Source organism: Scyliorhinus canicula, chromosome 4 (assembly GCF_902713615.1).
Source record: "Scyliorhinus canicula chromosome 4, sScyCan1.1, whole genome shotgun sequence".
NCBI classification, from domain to species: Eukaryota; Metazoa; Chordata; class Chondrichthyes; order Carcharhiniformes; family Scyliorhinidae; genus Scyliorhinus; species Scyliorhinus canicula.
Window position 1 is genome coordinate 244,148,581 of NC_052149.1, and position 22,233 is coordinate 244,170,813.

At 48.1% G+C, this 22,233-nt stretch overlaps 1 protein-coding gene across 3 annotated transcripts in view; it reads left to right on the plus strand.

Moving 5' to 3' along the window:
• The window catches only part of arap3 (ArfGAP with RhoGAP domain, ankyrin repeat and PH domain 3), a 386,207-nt gene that overhangs the window by 226,873 nt on the left and 137,101 nt on the right, over window positions 1-22,233 (plus strand). For all 3 annotated transcript variants that reach the window (XM_038796362.1, XM_038796359.1, XM_038796360.1), the window contains 4 exons: window positions 6,112-6,214; window positions 10,760-10,958; window positions 17,762-17,825; window positions 19,953-20,116. In XM_038796362.1, the coding sequence (XP_038652290.1) occupies window positions 6,112-6,214; window positions 10,760-10,958; window positions 17,762-17,825; window positions 19,953-20,116 (530 nt within the window). The remainder of the gene's footprint in view (window positions 1-6,111; window positions 6,215-10,759; window positions 10,959-17,761; window positions 17,826-19,952; window positions 20,117-22,233) is intronic.

The window sequence follows — 22,233 nt, forward strand, 5'->3', positions numbered from 1 at the left end:
CTACTTGTGACAATAATAAAGATTATTATTATTATTAAAGGTTCACTACGTTGATCCCAGGTATGGAGATATTTCCCTATGAGGAGAGGTTGATTAGCTTGGACCAATCCAAAGATGTGCAGGTTAGGTGGATTAGATGTGCTAAATTGCCCCGAGGTGGGGTTACATGTATAGGGTGGAGGATTGGGCCGAAGTAGGGTGTACTTTCAGACGGTCGGTGCAGACTCGATGGGCTGAATGGCTTCCTGCACCGTAGGGATTCTATGATCTTTAGACTGTGGGAGGAAACCCATAGGACCCACAGGAAACCCAGGTGGACACGGGGAGAAAGTGCAAACTCCACTCAGACAGTCACCCAAAGCCGGGATTGAACCCAGGTCCCTGGCGAGAATTGATGCAGACTCGATGGGCCAAATGACCTCCTTAAGCATTGTAGCGATGGACTGGGGAAGGAAATGGAGCACCCAGAGAAAACCCACATAGACACCTGACAGAGTAGATGCTGAGAAGTTCTTTCCCCTTGTGGGAGAGTCTAGGACCAGAAGGAATAGGGAGAGTCATAGAATCATAGAATTTACAGTGCAGAAGGAGATCATTTGGCTCATCGAGTCTACACCGGTTCTTGAAAAAAGCACCCTACTGAAGCCCAAGCTTCCACCCTATCCCCATAACCCAGTAACCCCACCTAATCTCTTTGGACACCAAAGGCAATTTCTCATGACCAATCCACCTAACCATTCAGAAGGAGGCCATTCAGCCCACGAGTCTAGGGCAGAGGGACCAGGGCAGCATTGTGGCACAATGGTTAGCCCTTCTGCTCACAGCTCCAGCGACCTGGGTTCAATTCCTGTCTCGGGTGACTGTGTGGAGTTTGTATGTTCTCCCCGTGTCGGCGTGGTGTCCTTATACATCATAGAACATAGAACATAGAACGATACAGCGCAGTACAGGCCCTTCGGCCCTCGATGTTGCACCGACATGGAAAAAATCTAAAGGCCATCTAACCTACACTATGCCATTATCATCCATATGCTTATCCAATAAACTTTTAAATCTTCTCTCTAACGAAAACAACCTCAAGTCCATCAGCCTTTCCTCATAAGATTTTCCCTCCATACCAGGCAACATCCTGGTAAATCTCCTCTGCACCCGTTCCAAAGCTTCCACGTCCTTCCTATAATGAGGCGACCAGAACTGTACGCAATACTCCAAATGCGGCCGTACTAGAGTTTTGTACAACTGCAACATGACCTCATGGCTCCGGAACTCAATCCCTCTACCAATAAAGGCCAACACACCATAGGCCTTCTTCACAAACCTATCAACCTGGGTGGCAACTTTCAGGGATCTATGTACATGGACACCGAGATCCCTCTGCTCATCCACACTACCAAGAATTTTACCATTAGCCAAATATTCCGCATTCCTGTTATTCTTTCCAAAGTGAATCACCTCACACTTCTCCACATTAAACTCCATTGCCACCTCTCAGCCCAGCTCTGCAGATTATCTATGTCCCTCTGTAACCTGCAACATCCTTCCGCACTGTCTACAACTCCACCGACTTTAGTGTCATCTGCAAGTTTACTCACCCATCCTTCTGCGCCCTCCTCTAGGTCATTTATAAAAATGACAAACAGCAACGGCCCCAGAACAGATCCTTGTGGTACGCCACTCGTAACTGAACTCCATTCTGAACATTTCCCATCAACTACCACTCTCTGTCTTCTTTCAACTAGCCAATTTCTGATCCACATCTCTAAATCACCCTCAATCCCCAGCCTCCGTATTTTCTGCAATAGCCGACCGTGGGGAACCTTATCAAATGCTTTACTGAAATCCATATACACCACATCAACTGCTCTACCCTCGTCTACCTGTTCAGTCACCTTCTCAAAGAACTCGATAAGGTTTGTGAGGCATGACCTACCCTTCACAAAACCATGCTGACTGTCCCTAATCATATTATTCCTATCTAGATGATTATAAATCATATCTTTTATAATCCTCTCCAAGACTTTACCCACCACAGACGTTAGGCTCACCGGCCTATAGTTACCGGGGTTATCTCTACTCCCCTTCTTGAACAAAGGGACCACATTTGCTATCCTCCAGTCCTCTGGCACTATTCCTGTAGCCAATGATGACCTAAAAATCAAAGCCAAAGGCTCAGCAATCTCTTCCCTGGCTTCCCAGAGAATCCTAGGATAAATCCCATCCGGCCCCGGGGACTTATCTATTTTCACCTTGTCCAGAATTGCCAACACTTCTTCCCTACGCACCTCAATGCCATCTATTCTATTAGCCTGGGTCTCAGCATTTTCCTCCACAATATTATCTTTTTCTTGAGTGAATACTGACGAAAAGTATTCATTTAGTATCTCGCTTATCTCCTCAGCCTCCACACACAACTTCCCACCACTGTCCTTGACTGGCCCTACTCTTACCCTAGTCATTCTTTTATTCCTGACATACCTATAGAAAGCTTTTGGGTTTTCCTTGATCCTACCTGCCAAAGACTTCTCATGTCCCCTCCGTGCTCGTCTCAGCTCTCTCTTTAGATCCTTCCTCGCTTCCTTGTAACTATCAAGCGCCCCAACTGAAACTTCACGCCTCATCTTCACATAGGCCTCCTTCTTCCTCTTAACAAGAGATTCCACTTCTTTGGTAAACCACGGTTCCCTCGCTCGACCCCTTCCTCCCTGCCTGACTGGTACGTACTTATCAAGAACATGCAATAGCTGTTCCTTGAACAAGCTCCACATATCCAGTGTGCCCAACCCTTGCAGCCTACTTCTCCAACCAACACATCCTAAGTCATGTCTAATGGCATTATAATTGCCCTTCCCCCAGCTATAACTCTTGCCCTGCGGGGTATACTTATCCCTTTCCATCACTAACGTAAAGGTCACCGAATTGTGGTCACTGTTTCCAAAGTGCTCACCTACCTCCAGATCTAACACCTGGCCTGGTTCATTACCCAAAACCAAATCCAATGTGGCCTCGCCTCTTGTTGGCCTGTCAACATATTGTGTCAGGAAACCCTCCTGCACACATTGTACAAAGAATGACCCATCTAATGTACTCGAACTATATCTTTTCCAGTCACTATTTGGAAAGTTAAAGTCTCCCATAACAACTACCCTGTTACTTTCGCTCTTTTCCAGAATCATCTTCGCCATCCTTTCCTCTACATCCCTAGAACTATTAGGTGGCCTATAGAAAACTCCCAACAGGGTGACCTCTCCTTTCCTGTTTCTAACCTCAGCCCATACTACCTCAGAAGAAGAGTCCCCATCTAGCATCCTTTCCGCCACCGTAATACTGTCCTTGACTAGCAGCGCCACACCTCCCCCTCTTTTGCCCCCTTCTCTGAGCTTACTAAAACACCTAAACCCCGGAACCTGCAACAACCATTCCTGTCCCTGCTCTACCCATGTCTCTGAAATGGCCACAACATCGAAGTCCCAGGTGCCAACCCATGCTGCCAGTTCCCCTACCTTATTTCGTATACTCCTGGCATTGAAGTAGACACACTTCAAACCACCTACCTGAACACTGGCACCCTCTTGCGAAGTCAAATCTGTGCTCCTGACCTCTATACTCTCAATCTCCTGTACCCCAAAACTACAATCCAGGTTCCCATGCCCCTGCTGAATTAGTTTAAATCAGTCGCTGAAAGTAAACGCGCAGGTACAGCAGGCAGTAAAGAAGGCAAATGGTATGTTGGCCTTTATAGCGAGGGGATTTGTCTATAGGAATAGAGATGTTTTACTGCAATTGTATAGGGCATTGGTGAGGCCACACCTGGTGTATTGGGCGCAGTTTTGGTGTCCGTATCTGAGGAAGGATGTTCTTGCTATGGGGGGAGGGCAGCGAAGGTTTACCAGGCCGATTCCTGGGATGGCAGGAGTGACATATGAGGAGAGACTAAGTTGGTTAGGATTATATTCATTGGAGTTTAGAAAAGTGAGAGGGGATCACATAGGAACTTATAAACACGAACTGATTAGACAGGGTAGATTCAGAAAGAATGTTCCCGATGGTGGGGGAGTCCAGAACTAGGGGTCATAGGTTGAGGATAAGAGGTAAACCTTTTAGGACTGAGGTGAGGCGACATTTCTTCGCCCAGAGAGCGGGGAATCTGTGGAATTCACTCCCACAGAAAGTAGGTGAGGTCAAAACGTTGTGTAATTTCAAGAAGGAATTAGATACAGCTCTTGGGGCTAAAGGGATCGGGGGATATGGGGGGAAGGCGGGATCAGGGTATTGAACTTGATGATCAGCCATGATCAGAATGAATGGTGGAGCAGGCTCAAAGGGCCGAATGGCCTCCTCCTGCTTCTATTTTCTATGTCTGTTTACCTGGAATGATCTTGCCGTTCGTACACTCTTGTTCGGTCAAAATCCTGGATCTTCCTCCCTAACAGCGATGAGAGTTACCACCACACCAGATGGAACACAGCATCTCCATAAGACCATTAGACAGAGGAGCAGAATTAGGCTCTTCGGCCCATCACATCTGCTCTGTGAGACAGCAGTGTTAACCCGGGTCCCTGGCACTGTGAGGCAGCAGTGTTAACCCGGGTCCCTGGCGCTGTGAGGCAGCAGTGTTAACCCGGGTCCCTGGCACTGTGAGACAGCAGTGTTAACCCGGGTCCCTGGCACTGTGAGACAGCAGTGTTAACCCGGGTCCCTGGCACTGTGAGACAGCAGTGTTAACCCGGGTCCCTGGCACTGTGAGACAGCAGTGTTAACCCGGGTCCCTGGCACTGTGAGACAGCAGTGTTAACCCGGGTCGCTGGCTCTGTGAGACAGCAGTGTTAACCCGGGTCCCTGGCACTGTGATGCAGCAGTGTTAACCCGGGTCCCTGGCACTGTGAGACAGCAGTGTTAGCCCGGGTCCCTGGCGCTGTGAGACAGCAGTGTTAACCCGGGTCCCTGGCACTGTGAGGTAGCAGTGTTAACCCGGGTCCCTGGCACTGTGAGGCAGCAGTGCTAACCCGGGTCCCTGGCACTGTGAGACTGCAGTGTTAACCCGGATCCCTGGCACTGTGATGCAGCAGTGTTAACCCGGGTCCCTGGCACTGTGAGGCAGCAGTGTTAACCCGGATCCCTGGCACTGTGATGCAGCAGTGTTAACCCGGGTCCCTGGCACTGTGAGGCAGCAGTGCTAACCCGGGTCCCTGGCACTGTGAGACAGCAGTGTTAACCCGGGTCCCTGGCACTGTGAGACAGCAGTGTTAACCCGGGTCCCTGGCACTGTGAGGCAGCAGTGTTAACCCGGGTCGCTGGCACTGTGAGACAGCAGCATTAACCCAGGTTCCCGGTGCTGTGAGACAGCAATGTTAACCCGGGTCCCTGGCGCTGTGGGCAGCAGTGCTAACCACTGTGTCACCCCCATTCTCCTGCCTTCTTCCCGTAACCTCTAATCCTCCTGTTAATCAAGAACCTATCTGTCTCTGTCTTAAAGACATTCAGTGATTTGTCCTTCACAGCCTTCGACCAGAAGACCAGAAGACATAGAAGCAGAATTAGGCCACTTGGTCCATTGAGTCTGCTCTGCCATTCAACCATGGCTGATATTTTCTCATCCCCATTCTCCTGCCTTCTCCTCATAACCCCTTATCCCCTTATTAATCAAAAACCTATTTATCTCTGTCTTAAAGACACTCAATGATTTGGCCTCCACAGCCTTCTGTGGCAGAGAGTTCCACAGATTCACCACCCTCTGGCTGAAGAAATTCTTCCTCATCTCTGTTTAAAAGGATCGTCCCTTTAGTCTGAGATGGTGTCCTCTGGTTCTAGTTTTTCCTACAAGTGGAAACATCCTCTCCACGTCCACTCTATCCAGGCCTCGCAGTATCCTGTAAGTTTCAATAAGATCCCCCCTCATCCTTCTAAACTCCTTCTGCGGCAAAGTGTTCCACAAATTCACGGCCCTCTGGCTGAAAAAGTTCCTCCTCATCGCTGTTTTAGTCTGAAGCTGTTATCTGAGTATAATTGAGTATCGCTATTGGCTAATGTCTTCACCAGACCACGATTCTGTTTTAATATCCTGAGACGTTGCTTCTGGAGATTCTGCTCAATTTTCTTTTCTATCTGTTTTAGGTTTCGCTACACATTTGAAATTTTTCTGTCTTCAGAAAAGCTCTTCCAGTTTGGCACAGACAACCCTGAAATGCTGCAGATGTGGACAAGCTCCATCGCAAAGGTACCTTGTGTTGCACGTTTTACTATGGGCGTAAAACGCGTTTATTGGAGTGTATTAACACGCCTCCGAGTTCGACGTGTGCTTAACACTACTAGGCTCTGTTCTATGTAATTATTTAGCTCTGGAGTCGCCAGTTGCCGTATAGGCAACGTCACAAGTATTCCAAGGTCAAGTTCAAAGTAATAAAGACGATACACCGATTAGTAAAGTTCAAACGATCAATATTTATTATACAGTTATAATAAATACTCATGCACACACTAAGAGACTAAGCTATAACTAAACTTAAGCAAACAGAATACTTATCTAACAGGAACAGGCAAGGTCAGAGAACGAGGCCTTCGTCCTGGTTTTGTCTGCAGCCTTCAGCAAGCGTTCTGGTACTTGGGAGTCTAGTGGGCTTGGATCGCGTAGCGAGCGTTGAACTTACGGTTTCGGCGGCTGGTGCTCAACGGCTGGAGTCAGGATGCGAGATGTCAGTCAGAGCCGGAGCACGGGTTTTAACAGACCGGACAACACGAGGTCCCTATCTTTTATAGGGGTTCCATTGTCCTTCCCTCTTCTCGGGCGGGCTCTACCTATTGGATCAATTTCTTATCGATACTGGATTAATTCCCCAATGCGAGGGGGTCTCCGTGATGGAGGGGGCGTTTCTTATGTCCTTTTGTTTGGAGGTTTCTGGTGCCTCGATGTCTGGGTCTTGATTAGAATGTGTCCATTCAGAACCAAATGTATCTATTGTGTGGGTGTTCAAGTCTGATGGCCTCATTAGCATGCAAAGCGTTTTGCCATTTGCACCTAGCTAAGGTCTTTTCACCTGAGCCCAAACTGGTTTCTGCTGCTGCAGAATGCAAACTGCTCTTTGCAGACTGCTGTTCTGGCTAAACTGTCTGTTTCCCAGCAGTCTTCCATTCTAGTTTGGCTCAGTGTCCATTTTGCGTGGCCAGCATGGCTACACTTGTAACCTTCCTTTTCCAATTCTCTCGAGGTACCTACTGAAAACGTTGTTCACAAGATTACATGAGTTTTATAAATCCAATAATAAATCCAATCGAATCTACAATTTTTCTTAACAAATGTTGATTAATCTATGTATTATTTCCAACATATTATGGCATGCTGGCACAGTGGTTAGCACTGCTGCCTCACAACGCCAGGGACCGAGGCTTAATTCCGACCTTGGATGACTGTCTGTGTGGAGTCTGCACGTTCCTTCCATGGGTGCATGGGTTTCCTCCGGGTGCTCCGGTTTCCTCCCACAATCGAATGATGTGCAGGTTAGGTAGATTGGCCATGCTAAATTGTCCCTCAGTATGAAAACATGTGTAGGTTAGGTGGGGTTGCCAGGATGGAACGGGGGAGTGGGCCCAGGTAGAACATAGAACATAGAACATTACAGCGCAGTACAGGCCCTTCGGCCCTCGATGTTGCGCCGACCTGTGAAATCACTCCAAAGCCCATCTACGCTATTCCCTTATCATCCATATGTTTATCCAATGACCATTTAAATGCCCTTAATGTTGGCGAGTCCACGACTGTTGCAGGCAGGGAATTCCACACCCTTACTACTCTCTAAGTAAAGAACCTACCTCTGACATCTGTCCTATATCTATATCCCCTCAATTTAAAGTTATGTCCCCTCGTGCTAGCCATCACCATCCAAGAAAAAAGGCTCTCACTGTCCATCCTATCTAATCCTCTGATCATCTTGTATGCCTCAATTAAGTCACCTCTTAACCTTCTTGTCTCTAACAAAAACAGCCTTAAGTCCCTCAGCCTTTCTTCATAAGATCTTCCCTCCATACCAGGCAACATTCTTGTAAATCTCCTCTGTACCCTTTCCAATGCTTCCACGTCCTTCCTATAATGCGGCGACCAGAACTGCACGCAATACTCCAAATGCGGCCGCACCAGAGTTTTGTACAACTGCAACATGACCTCATGGCTCCGAAACTCAATTCCTCTACCAATAAAAGCTAACACACCGTACGCCTTCTTAACAGCCCTCTCAACCTGGGTGGCAACTTTCTGGGATTTATGTACTTGGACACTGAGATCTCTCTGCTCATCCACACTCCCAAGAATCTTACCATTAGCCCAGTACTCTGTATTCCTGTTATTCCTTCCAAAATGAATCGCCTCACAGTTTTCTGCATTAAACTCCATTTGCCACCTGTCAGCCCAGCTCTGCAGCTTATCTATGTCGCTCTGTCCACAACTCCACTGACTTTAGTGTCATCTGCAAATTTACTCACCCATCCTTCTACGCCCTCCTCCAGGTCATTTATAAAAATGACAAACAGCAGTGGCCCCAAAACAGATCCTTGTGGTACACCACTAGTAACTAGACTCCAGTCTGAACATTTCCCATCAACCACCACCCTCTGTCTTCTATCAGCTAGCCAATTTCTGATCCAAACTACTAAATCATCCTGAATCCCATGCATCCGTATTTTCTGCAATAGCCTACCATGGGGAACCTTATCAAACGCTTTACTGAAATCCATATACACCACATCAACTGCTTTACCCTCGTCCACCTGTTTGGTCACCTTCTCAAAGAACTCAATAAGGTTTGTGAGGGACGACGTACCCTTTGCAATACCGTGTTGACTATCCCTAATCAAATTATTCCTTTCTAGGTGATTATAAATCCTGGGCGGAATTCTCTGAACCCCCGCGGCATCGGGAAGGCTGTAGTGAACTCGGCCGAGTTTCACGACGGCCTCGGAGGCCGCTCCTCGCACCCTATTCACCGCCCCACCCCCCCCAGGGGGCTAGGAGCGGCGATCCGTGAATCTCGGCCGCTGGGCCTTGACGCTTGCGTCAAGGCGGCGCGCCGAGAATGACGCGACAGCGGCGCCTAAGTGACGTCAGCCGCGCATGCGCAGGTTGGCCGGCTCCAACCCACGCATGCGCGGTTGCCGTCTTCCCCTCCGCTGCCCCGCAAGATGTGGTGGCTTGATCTTGCGGGGTGGCGGAGGGGAAAGAGTACGTCCCTTGGAGACGCCGGCCCGACAATCGGTGGGCACCGATCGTGGGCCAGTCCCCTCCCGAGCATGGCCGTGGTGCTCACTCCCCTCTCCGCCCCCCACAAGCCACAAACGAACCTTTGGCGCCATGTTCACGATGGCAGCGACCAGGTGTGGTTGCCGCCGGCGTGAACAGGTCGGGAAATTCAGGCCGCTCGGCCCATCCGGGCCGGAGAATCACCGGTCGTCCGAGTGGGGGGTGGGAGAATGGCGGGGGGTGCCAGGGCGGCGTGTCGTGAGTCGCCCGGCCCTCCCGTGATTCTCCCACCCGGCGTGGGGAGCGGAGAATCGCGCCCCCTATCTCTGATAAACCTTTCTAAGACTTTGCCCACAACAGAAGTACGGCTCACTGGTCTATAGTTACCGGGGTTATCTCTACTCCCCTTCTTGAACAAGGGGACAACATTTTCTATCCTCCAGTCTTCTGGCACTATTCCTGTAGACGATGACGACATAAAGATCAAAGCCAAAGGCTCAGCAATCTCCTCCCTCGCTTCCCAGAGAATCCTCGGATAAATCCCATCCGGCCCAGGGGACGTATCTCTTGTCACACTTTCCAGAATTGCTAACACCTCCTCCTTATGAACCTCAAGCCCTTCTAGTCTAGTAGCCTGTATCTCAGTATTCTCCTCGACAACATTATCTTTTTCCTGTGTGAATACTGCCGAAAAATATTCATTTAGCACCTCTCCAATCTCCTCGGACTCCACGCACAACTTCCCACTACTGTCCTTGACTGGCCCTACTCTTACCTTAGTCATTCTTTTATTCCTGACATACCTATAGAAAGCTTTAGGGTGATCCTTAATCCTACCTGCCAAAGACTTCTCATGTCCTCTCCTGGTTCTTCTTAGCTCTCTCTTTAGATCCTTCCTCGCTAACTTGTAACTCTCAAGCGCCCTAACTGAATCATCATGTCTCATCTTTACATAAGCCTCCTTCTTCCTCTTGACAAGTGTTTCAACTGCTTTAGTAAACCACGGTTCCCTCGCTCGACCACTTTCTCCCTGCCCAACAGGTACATACTTATCAAGGACACGCAGCAGCTGTTCCTTGAACGAGCTCCACATTTCAATTGTGCCCATCCCCTGCAGTTTCCTGGTAGAGTGGTAGAGTGCTCTTTCAGAGGATCGGTGCAGACTCAATTGGCCGAATGGCCTCCTTCTGCACTGGAGAGATTCTATGATTCTATATTCTGTTTTTATTGTCAGAATTTAAGTTTTGAACCTCAAGGCAATCAATTTATCTTACAGTGAACTGCCATTGCTTGGCACCACCTGAATGTAATCACTTTGGGCTGGATTCTCTCGCCCTGCCCACCCCCAGGACGCCACGTGCCAGCCGCGGAGAATGGAAAAATCCATTGACCTCAGGCGGGATTCTCCAGTCGCCGGTATCATGGCCGGAAAATCCCGCCCAATATTTCCTTTTAAAAAGGCTCCAAAGTTTGCACAGAGAGTTCCTGACATGAAAGGTGTTGTTGTCTAAATTGACTCTGTCTCCTCTGATTTAGAGATTCACTGATGCCAGTCTGCACAACCTTTTGAATCGCCAGTTTGATCGGATTGGAAAAATGTATTATAAATCCATGCAAAATCCTGAGCAATGGAAGCAGGGGCAGTTCATACTTAAAAAATCCAATCTCCTATTTTTATCTGAAGACAGGGAGTTGGTCGAGGAGAAGGTTCACCTGAAGAGACTTCAGGAATTAAGTGAGTGGCATCAACACTATGACTCCAATATTCGGATTGGCAGTATTATTATTATTATTATTATGTTTTGTATTTATTACAGAAGAATAAATACAAGGATTTTGCAGATTCTGAATTATCACAAAATCTTGGCAAAGATGATATTTAGTCAGGTTAATAGTCTCTGGTCAGAATTTTACCTTCTCCCGCAGACAAGTTCAAAGGTTGGGTCTGAGCTTAGGATCACTCCGATGGGCTTCCCAATAGTTCCTATCTGCCCAAATCTCTCCACACATTCTTGCTGCGGAGAGCAAGGCTTCGTCCAGTCCACTTGCCATTGATGCTGGTGTTGCAGGCACTGGAGAACTTCTGGCCAATCAGCATGGCCAGCAGCTCTCAGAGATGAGGCAGAAATCCTGCCTCCAGTCACTGATGAACATTGAAGTGTTAAATGGCCGTGGGGTTGGCAGTGCACCTGACCTGCCAACTATTTGGAAGGGGAACTCAGCCATCCTAAAAGTTCTGCTTATTACTTACGGGAAAGACAGATAATTGTACAAAGGTTAGTCAGATGATTGGTGGGAATAAAGAATAGCAGGGAATGAACAAAAGGTGAATCAGAAGAAAGAATTTATGGTATGAGAGAAAGCTGCAAATGCAAAAACAGATAACAAGAGTTTCTTTCGGTACTTGAAAAGGAAAAGAGTCAGTAAAATGAGTTTTGTTCCTCAAGAGAGTGAGAATGGGGAGTTAGTAGTAGAAAATAAGGAAATGGCGGATGAAATGAATAAATATTTTAGGAACATCGGAATTAAGAGCAGAAGTCAGCAATTCAGCCCTTCGAGCCTGCTCCACCATTCAATCAGATCATGGCTGATCTCTTCCTGGTTTCAAATCCACCCCCCCCCCCCCCCCCCCCACCTGTTCCCAAAATTCCTATAACCATTTTTCATCAAACTTTTTTTTCTTGAACCCAATTAATGACTCAGATTCCACCGCACTGTGGGGCAGAAAGTTCCACAAATTCACCACCCTCTGCAAGAAGTAGTTCCTCCTCATCTCAGTTTTAAATCTACTGCTTCTCAGCCAAAATCTGTGACCTCTCATTCTAGATTGTGCCACAAGGGGGAGCATTTGGTCTATGTTTACTCTATCAATCCCATTTAGTATTTTATAAACCTCGATCAGCTCCCCTCTCATCCTTCTAAACTCCAGCGAGTATAGGCCCAAACTGTTTAATCTCTCCTCATACGTCAGGGGCAGCACGGTGGCACAGTGGTTAGCACTGCTGCCTTGTGGCGTCAGGGACCCGGGTTCCATTCTGGCCTTGGGTGACTATGTAGAGTTTGCTCTTTCCCCCCATGTCTGTGTGGGTTTCCTCCGGGTGCTTCAGTTTCCTCCCACAGTCCAAAGATGTACAGGTTATGTAGATTTGCCATGATAACTTCCCCTTAGTGTCCAAAAGGTTAGGCAGGATAGGGTGAGGGTCTGACCCTCGATAAGTGCCCTTTCAAACGGTCGGTGCAGACCAGATGGGCCGAATGGCCTCCTGCACTGTAAGGATTCAAAACGTTTGTACCCCAGAATCATTCTGGTGAACCTCCTCTGAATTGTCTCCAATGTCACCACATCCTTCCTCAAATAAGGAGACCAAAATTGGACACAATACTCCAGATATGGTCTCACCAACACCGTATGCAATTGCTTCTGTCAAATCTAGAAGATACAAAAAATATTCCAGGAATAGCTGTAAATCAGGAGGTGGTAGGGAGAGGGAAACTTGGTGAAACTCAATAACTAGGGAAGCTGTATTGAGAAAACTGATGGAGCTGCAGCTGACATGTGTCCAGATCCTGGTCAACCTCATCCTAGGGTCATAATAGAGGTGGCTAATTCAACAGTCGAATTAGAACATAAGAACATAAGAACTAGGAGCAGGAGTAGGCCATCTGGCCCCTCAAGCCTGCTCCGCCATTCAATGAGATCACGGCTGATCTTTTGTGGACTCAGCTCCACTTTCCAGCCCGAACACCATAACCCTTAATCCCTGTATTCTTCAAAAAACTATCTATCTTTATCTTAAAAACATTTAATGAAGGAGCCTCAACTGCTTCACTGGGCAAGGAATTCCATAGATTCACAACCCTTTGGGTGAAGAAGTTCCTCCTAAACTCAGTCGTAAATCTACTTCCCCTTATTTTGAGGCTATGCCCCCTAGTTCTGCTTTCACCTGCCAGTGGAAACAACCTGCCCGCGTCTATCCTATCTATTCCCTTCATAATTTTATATGTTTCCATAAGATCCCCCCCCCCCCACCCCCACATCCTTCTAAATTCCAACGAGTACAAAGAACAAAGAACAAAGAAAATTACAGCACAGGAACAGGCCCTTCGGCCCTCCCAGCCTGCGCCGATCCAGATTCTTTATCTAAACCTGTCTCCTATTTTCCAAGGTCTACTTCCCTCTGTTCCCGCCCATTCATATACCTGTCTAGATGCTTCTTAAATGTGCTATCGTGCCCGCCTCTACCACCATGCCCCTGCTGAATTAGTTTAAACCCCCTCAAAGAGTACTAACAAATCTCCCCCCCAGGATATTGGTGCCCCTTAGGTTCAGATGTAGACCATCCTGTCTATAGAGGTCCCACCTTCCCCAGAAAGAGCCCCAGTTATCCAGAAATCTGAATCCCTCCCGCCTGCACCATCCCTGTAGCCACGTGTTTAATTGCTCTCTCTCCCTATTCCTCGTCTCACTATCACGTGGCACGGGCAACAACCCAGAGATAACAACTCTGTTTGTTCTCACTCTGAGCTTCCATCCTAGCTCCCTAAAGGCCTGCCTGACATCCTTGTCCCCTTTCCTACCTATGTCGTTAGTGCCAATGTGGACTACGACTTGGGGCTGCTCCCCCTCCCCCTTAAGGACCCGAAAAACACGATCCGAGACATCACTTACCCTTGCACCTGGGAGGCAACATACCAAACGTGAGTCTCTCTCGCTCCCACAAAATCTCCTATCTGTGCCCCTGACTATTGAGTCCCCAATTACTAATGCTCTGCTCCTCTCCCCCCTTCCCTTCTGAGCAACAGGGACAGACTCCATGCTAGAGTCCCGTACCCCATGGCTTACCCCTGGTAAGTCGTCCCCCCCACAAGTATCCAAAACGGTATACTTGTTACTCAGGGGAACGACCGCAGGGGGTCCCTGCACTGACTGCTTCTTCCCAGTCCCTCTTACAGTTACCCATCTATCTCCAGTCTTTGGTGTAACTACTTCCCTGAAGCTCCTGTCTATGACCCCCTCTGCCTCCCGAATGATCCGAAGTTCATCCAACTCCAGCTCCAGTTCCCTAACTCCACTCCACCAGAATTTATTGGCTAGGAGAAAATCCTTCCCAGAAGTCCGCGGGTCGTACTTCCGGTTCCCGCCTTATATTATCTTTGCTCCCACTGGCACCCCGCCGCTCTCAATGTGTCCCCTCCCGCTCTTTCACTGACTCACTGCCGCTCTCCTCGCGCTCTTTTATCCTGTGTCCCTCTGAACTCCCGCTGCTTTCTGGGCTCTCCCTCTGTCTCTGAACTCCCGCTGCTTTCTGGGCTCTCCCTCTGTCCCTGAACTCCCGCTGCTTTATGGGCTCTCTCTGTCTCTGAACTCCCGCCGCTTTCTGGGCTCTCTCTCTCTGAACTCCCGCTGCTTTCTGGGCTCTCTCTCTGTCTCTGAACTCCCGCTGCTTTATGGGCTCTCTGTCTCTGAACTCCCGCTGCTTTATGGGCTCTCTCTCTCTGAACTCCCGCTGCTTTATGGGCTCTCTGTCTCTGATCTCCCGCTGCTTTCTGGGCTCTCTCTCTGAACTCCCGCTGCTTTATGGGCTCTCTCTCTGAACTCCCGCTGCTTTATGGGCTCTCTGTCTCTGATCTCCCGCTGCTTTCTGGGCTCTCTCTCTGAACTCCCGCTGCTTTATGGGCTCCCTCTCTCTCTGAACTCCCGCTGCTTTATGGGCTCTCTCTCTGAACTCCCGCTGCTTTCTGGGCTCTCCCTCTGTCTCTGAACTCCCGCTGCTTTCTGGGCTCTCTGTCTCTGAGCTCCCGCTGCTTTATGGGCTCTCTGTCTCTGAACTCCCGCTGCTTTATGGGCTCTCTCTCTCTGAACTCCCGCTGCTTTATGGGCTCCCTCTCTCTCTGAACTCCCGCTGCTTTATGGGCTCTCTGTCTCTGAACTCCCGCTGCTTTCTGGGCTCCCTCTGTCTCTGAACTCCCGCTGCTTTCTGGGCTCTCTGTCTCTGAACTCCCGCTGCTTTCTGGGCTCTCTCTCTGTCTTTGAGCTCCCGCTGCTTTCTGGGCTCTCTGTCCCTGAACTCCCGCTGCTTTCTGGGCTCTCTGTCTCTGAACTCCCGCTGCTTTCTGGGCTCTCTGTCCCTGAACTCCCGCTGCTTTCTGGGCTCTCTGTCTCTGAGCTCCCGCTGCTTTCTGGGCTCTCTGTCCCTGAACTCCCGCTGCTTTCTGGGCTCTCTGTCTCTGAACTCCCGCTGCTTTATGGCCTCTCCCTCTGTCTCTGAACTCCCGCTGCTTTATGGGCTCCCTCTGTCTCTGAACTCCCGCTGCTTTATGGGCTCTCTCTCCCTGAACTCCCGCTGCTTTCTGGGCTCTCTCTCTCTCTCTGAACTCCCGCTGCTTTATGGGCTCTCTGTCTCTGAACTCCCGCTGCTTTATGGGCTCTCTGTCTCTGAACTCCCGCTGCTTTATGGGCTCTCTCTGTCTCTGAACTCCCGCTGCTTTATGGGCTCCCTCTGTCTCTGAACTCCCGCTGCTTTATGGGCTCTCTGTCTCTGAACTCCCGCTGCTTTATGGGCTCTCTGTCTCTGAACTCCCGCTGCTTTATGGGCTCTCTGTCTCTGAACTCCCGCTGCTTTCTGGGCTCTCTGTCTCTGAACTCCCGCTGCTTTATGGGCTCTCTGTCTCTGAGCTCCCGCTGCTTTCTGGGCTCTCCCTCTGTCTCTGAACTCCCGCTGCTTTATGGGCTCTCTGTCTCTGAACTCCCGCTGCTTTCTGGGCTCTCTGTCTCTGAACTCCCGCTGCTTTCTGGGCTCTCTGTCTCTGAACTCCCGCTGCTTTATGGGCTCTCTGTCTCTGAACTCCCGCTGCTTTCTGGGCTCTCTGTCTCTGAACTCCCGCTGCTTTATGGGCTCTCTGTCTCTGAACTCCCGCTGCTTTATGGGCTCTCTCTCTGTCTCTGAACTCCCGCTGCTTTATGGGCTCTCTCTGTCTCTGAACTCCCGCTGCTTTCTGGGCTCTCTGTCTCTGAACTCCCGCTGCTTTCTGGGCTCCCTCTGTCTCTGAACCCCCGCTGCTTTATGGGCTCTCCCTCTGTCTCTGAACTCCCGCTGCTTTCTGGGCTCTCTCTGTCTCTGAACTCCCGCTGCTTTCTGGGCTCTCTGTCTCTGAACTCCCGCTGCTTTATGGGCTCTCTGTCTCTGAACTCCCGCTGCTTTATGGGCTCTCTCTGTCTCTGAACTCCCGCTGCTTTATGGGCTCTCCCTCTGTCTCTGAACTCCCGCTGCTTTATGGGCTCTCCCTCTGTCTCTGAACTCCCGCTGCTTTATGGGCTCTCTGTCTCTGAACTCCCGCTGCTTTCTGGGCTCTCTGTCTCTGAACTCCCGCTGCTTTCTGGGCTCCCTCTGTCTCTGAACCCCCGCTGCTTTCTGGGCTCTCTCTGGTTGAGAGAAGGTTTACTAGATTGATACCTGGAGTTATCTTATGAGGAAATGTTGGACAAACTGGACTTGTTTCCACTGGAGTTTTGAAGAATGAGGGGTGACTTGATTAAGTTTGTAAGATCCTGACCAGTCTTGACAAGGTGGACGCAGGAAGGATGTTTATTCTTGTTGGTGAGACTCGAACTAGGGGACATTTAACATTCGCAATCACCCTTTCAGGTCAGAGATGATGAGAAATATTTTTTCTTGGACATTTTTGGAACTTTGGATATCTCTGCCTCAGAAGATGGTGGAAGTAGGGTCATTAAATATTTTTCAGATGGAGGTAGATAGATTATTGTTGGACAAGGGAATCATGGTTAGCGGGAGCTGATGGGAATTTGGAATCAGAAACACAAATAAGTCAGACATGAACTTATCGATGGAAAGGGCTCGAGGGGCTGAATTGTCTACTTCTGCACCTATTTCATATGTTCATATGTACTGAAGTCTTTCAAAATGTTGTGAATGCTGTCTCTCAGCAGCAGGTCTGGGAGAAGCTATATACACTGGAACATCCCTCTTATAGGGTGACCAACACAATACTTTCGCCAAATTGGAGCTGATAAATTTGGAAAAGAATACTGATTGCTCCTGAAACACTCACCATTGAGCCCTGTGCAAGAGAATCTTTCATTTTACTTCTGAATGAATATGGATCATCTTCACTACCTGTCCTTATCGAGAGATGAAGATGGGAAACCAGATGATCAAATGTATATCTGCCCCAATCCATGGCAGTAAGTTGTTGGATGTGTATATGTTCAGCTCTCAAAGGCTCTGAAAATTGTGACTTTCTTGATGTCTTCAGTTTGTGTGTGTCACATCTCTGAATGTGGGTGATGGGGGAGACAGACGTATTTTTAGTAATCGATATGCATGAATATGTTAATTCTCTTTTGGCATCCATTGTTCAGAACAGAATGAACCCAGTGTGCCGTTCGGACCTAGGAGAGGTGATTGAAACAGGAGTGATTGAAATGTGTTAATACGTATTGGGCTTATTGAGTAAAGGTTTCTCCATATTACAGAGATCTTATTGTTACTAACTCTGCATCTCCTTGACTGACAGCCTTGACCATCCTGAATGAGAATGGTGAGAAGAAGGAAGTCTTACGGCTGGTTGACAAGGAAAGGTGAGACACGACAAATTCGCAGTTTTAAAATTCAAATGCAATTTAGCAAATGATTATTTGACATCCACATTTTACTACCTTGCACTGACTTTAAACTAACTTTATTTTCCACAGTGCCATGGCACACCTTGCTGGATATTTTTGCTTTTCAGGATGTTGGCTGCTTGTTCTGGTTGCACACATTGGTTTCGGGCATGCTCTGGTAATAATGGAGATCTTAGAATCATAGAATTTACAGTGCAGAAGGAGGCCATTCAACCCATCGAGTCTGCACCAGCCCTTGGAAAGAGCACCCTACCTCAGCCCACACCTCCACCCTATCCCTGTAACCAGTAACCCTACCTAACCTTTTGTTTGGACACTCAGGGTAATTTAGCATGGCCAATCCACCTAGCCTGCACATCTTTGGACTGTGGGAGGAAACCGGAGCTCCCGGACAAAACCCATGCAGACATGGGAAGAATATGCACACTCCGCACAGAGAGTGACCCAAGCCGGGAATCAAACCTGGGACCCTGGAGCTGTGAAGCAACTGTGCTAACCACTGTGCTACCGTGCCGCCCCAAATTTAGCTTGGCAGAATTGACAGAGGCTGACTGTAAATTGATACTGTCTCTTGAAGTCTGTGTAAATCCTGTTTGCCCAGGATTTCTATACATTCTATGGGGAAGTAGGCAGCAGATGATTGCAGCATCCCGAATCCCGAATCAACTAGACATTCACTTCCATTTTCATATAAAACTGAAGCCCAAATAGGTAGCTGTTTGTTTGAGGCTGTCGGGGTAACCGTGTGCCTGGGTGACCAAGGTATCTTCTCCTTTTCCACACGCATCCTTGCTTTTCTTGGGTGTTTGGATGTTAGCCCATCGCACAATGGAACATTTAAATTAAATTTAAAGAAAGAAAGGTGGTTTAAAGCTGCGGAAAATAAACATAGAAAATAGGTCCTTCAAACCTGCTCCACCATTCAATATAGTCATGGTTTATCACCTATCACAATACCATATCCCATATTCTTCTCATACTCTTTGATGCCTTTAGAGTCTAGAAATCTATCTTTTCCTTTCTAAATATATTCATTGATTTGGTCTCCACAGCCTCTGTGGAGAGAAATCCCCAAGTTCACCACCCTCTGAGTGAAGATGGCCCACCCCTTGTTCTAGAGAGACCCCTCCCCGACCAGCCAGAGGAAACAACATCTTGCCACCCAGTCTGTCCAGCCCTGTCAGCATTTTACATGTTCCAATTAGACTCCCTTTCATTCTTCTGAATTCAATTAATTCAGGCCCAGTCGACACAATCTCTCCTCATACAACAATCCTGCCATCCCTGGAATCAGTCTGGTAAACATTTGCTGCACTCCCTCAATGGCAAGTACATCCTTTCTTAGATAAGGAGACCAGAATTGCTCACACTACTCCAGGTGTGGTCTCACCAAGGCCCTGTACAACTGCAGTAAGACATCCCTGCTCCTCTACTGCTTGCTGAACCTGCATGCTTGCTTTCAGTGACTGGTGTACTACACACTCTGGTCCTGTTGCACAGAAACATTTACCAATATATCACCATTGAAATAATACTCTGCCATTCTATTTCTCTGTCCGAAGTTTATAACTTCACATTTAATCACGTTATACTGCATCTTTCGTGTATTTGCCCACGCACTCAACTTGTCTAAATCACCTTGAAATCTCTTAACATCCTCTTCACCAATCACATTCCCACCAAGTTTTGTGCCATCAGAAAACTTGGAAATATTACGTTCCCTCATCCAAATCGTTGATGTATATTGTGAATATCTGGGGCCCAATCACTGATCACCCAGGGACCCCACTCATCACCACATACCACTCCGAAAAGCCCATGGCAATACTAGTCTGAATCATTCAATGGTTTCAAAAAGGAGATATATATATTTCTGATAAAAACGGGTTAAAGGGATTTGGGGAACAGGTAGGGAGGTGGATTTAAGACCAGGAAGAGATCGCCCATGATCTGATTGAATGGTGGAGCAGGCTCGAGGGGCTGAATTGCCGCTAATTCTGCTCCTAATTCCGATGTTCCTATGACCCTTGTGTTGGATTTTATATTTGGAGGGTAACCCACTCTCCCATTGTGTGTTTTCAGAACATTGTATCTTCATGGAGTGACACGCCTGGATTATTCAGTGTGGTGCAGGGATATTCAGAGCGCGGCAGAAAGCCAGGGCAATGCCTTGTGTGATCAACAACTCAGCAGGAATGATATCCCCATCATCGTCGACAGCTGCATCGCCTTCATCACCCAGTATGGTGAGTGGATGACAGCACATGAAGGCACTGGGGCATAGTTTAGAGGCTTTCTGATAGAAATGGCACAGGTAGCAGAGACACGGAGTCAGAGACAGTGCAAAGCTATAACCCAGACTGGTAAGGGAGGCACTACATTGACTGCTACCATTTCTGCAAGGGTACAGGAATAATTACTGAGTGATATAAATGTAATCCTGGTCATATAGAGGCACAATCTGTTTGGGAATGTGAAGAGATGGAGACAGGGGACGGGGGAAGCCATAGTGTGACCCATGGGGTGGCCCAATCAAGAATATATCTTGAATTTTGACACCAGCAGAACGGGTACTTTTGGGTGTGGCCACATAAAACAGCTGCTCTTTTGCTGAGTTAAGTTGACCTTTGTAAAGGGAGTTGACTTTTAAAATAGTTGATTTATTGCAATGCTGTATTAACCTACTGGCAAAAAAAAAGAGATGCTGAATAAAACCGTTTTCATAAAGAGGAAAAATCTAAGTGGAGCAGGGAGAGGAATAATCGACAAAACCTGCATCAGAAGGATGATAATAACAGGAATGTCAGTCACTGAATGACTGCCTCGTCTGCTTGATCCCTCCTCACGATGCATTGCAATCGATCCTCACCCAGGCAAGATTTAAAATGATAGAAAATGTTCAGGCCGAGATACACACCTCTAACAGCTAAAGTTTAGCCCATGGATTCATCATTTGAAAGAACTCAATTAGCCATTTGAGTCCATGCAAGCTCTCTGTGGAGCAATCTAGTGAGTATAATTCACCTCTTCTTTCCCCTAATTATGCAGGTTTATTTACCCAAATGCCATCTAATTTCCTTTTGAAATAATTCATCACTTTTGCTTTCACAATTCCTAAAGGCAGTGAGTTCCAGGTCATTACCACTGACTGTGAAAGAATATTCTTCCTCACATTTCCCCCTGTATCTCTTATCCAAACCTTAAATTTGCTTCCCCTGTCCAAGTCTGAGCGGATACCAGTAACCGTTTCTCTTCTTGTGATCTGAACTTATCATAATCTTTTTTTTTAATAAACATTTTATTGAGGTAATTTTGGTTTTACAACAAACAACAAAATAAACAATGCACATGAGTATATAAACATAGTGCAAAAGCCGTCTTCCTCCCTTACAGGTCCCACTTTTATTGACACCCTACTCTAAGCTAAACTAACCGCCCCCTTCTGATGATGATTAATTTTCCACGAAGAAGTCGACGAACGGTTGCCACCTCCGGGTGAACCCTAACATTGACCCTCTCAAGGTGAACTTGATTTTCTCCAAACAGAGAAAGCTAACCATGTCCGATAGCCAGGTCTCCGACTTCGGGGGCTTAGTGTTCCTCCAAGCTAATAGTATCCGTCTCCGGGCTCCCAAGGAGACAAAGGCCAGAACGTCTGCCTCTTTCTCCTCCTGGTTTCCCGGATCTTCTAACACCCTGAAAATCGCCACCTCTGGACTCGGTGCCACCCTTGTTTTTTACACCTTGGACATGACGTCTGCAAACCCCTGCCAAAATCCCCTAAGCGTCGGACATGTCCAGAACATGTGGACATGGTTCGCTGGCCCTCCCGCGCACTTTGCCCACCTATCTTCCATCCCAAAGAATCTTCTCATCCAGGCCACTGTCATGTGGGCCCGGTGAACGACCTTGAATTGTATCAGGCTGAGCCTGGCACATGTGAAATGAAATGAAATGAAATGAAAATTGCTTATTGTCATAAGTAGGCTTCAAATGAAGTTACTGTGAAAAGCCCTAGTCGCCACATTCCGGCGCCTGTTCGGGGAGGCTGTTACGGGAATCGAACCGTGCTGCTGGCTTGCCTTGGTCTGCTTTCAAAGCCAGCGATTTAGCCCTGTGAGCTAAACAGCCCCTGTTGTGGACGTGTTGACTCTACTCAACGCGTCCGTCCAGAGACAATCCTCTATCTCTTCACCCAACTCCTCTTCCCACTTGCGTTTCAGCTCCTCGGTCTGCGTCTCCTCTGACCCCATAAGTTCCTTGTAAATGTCAGAGATCCTCCCTTCTCCCACCCACCCTGTGGAAACTACCCTGTCCTGTATCCCCCTTGGTGGTAGGAGCGGGAAGATTGAAACCTGTCTAC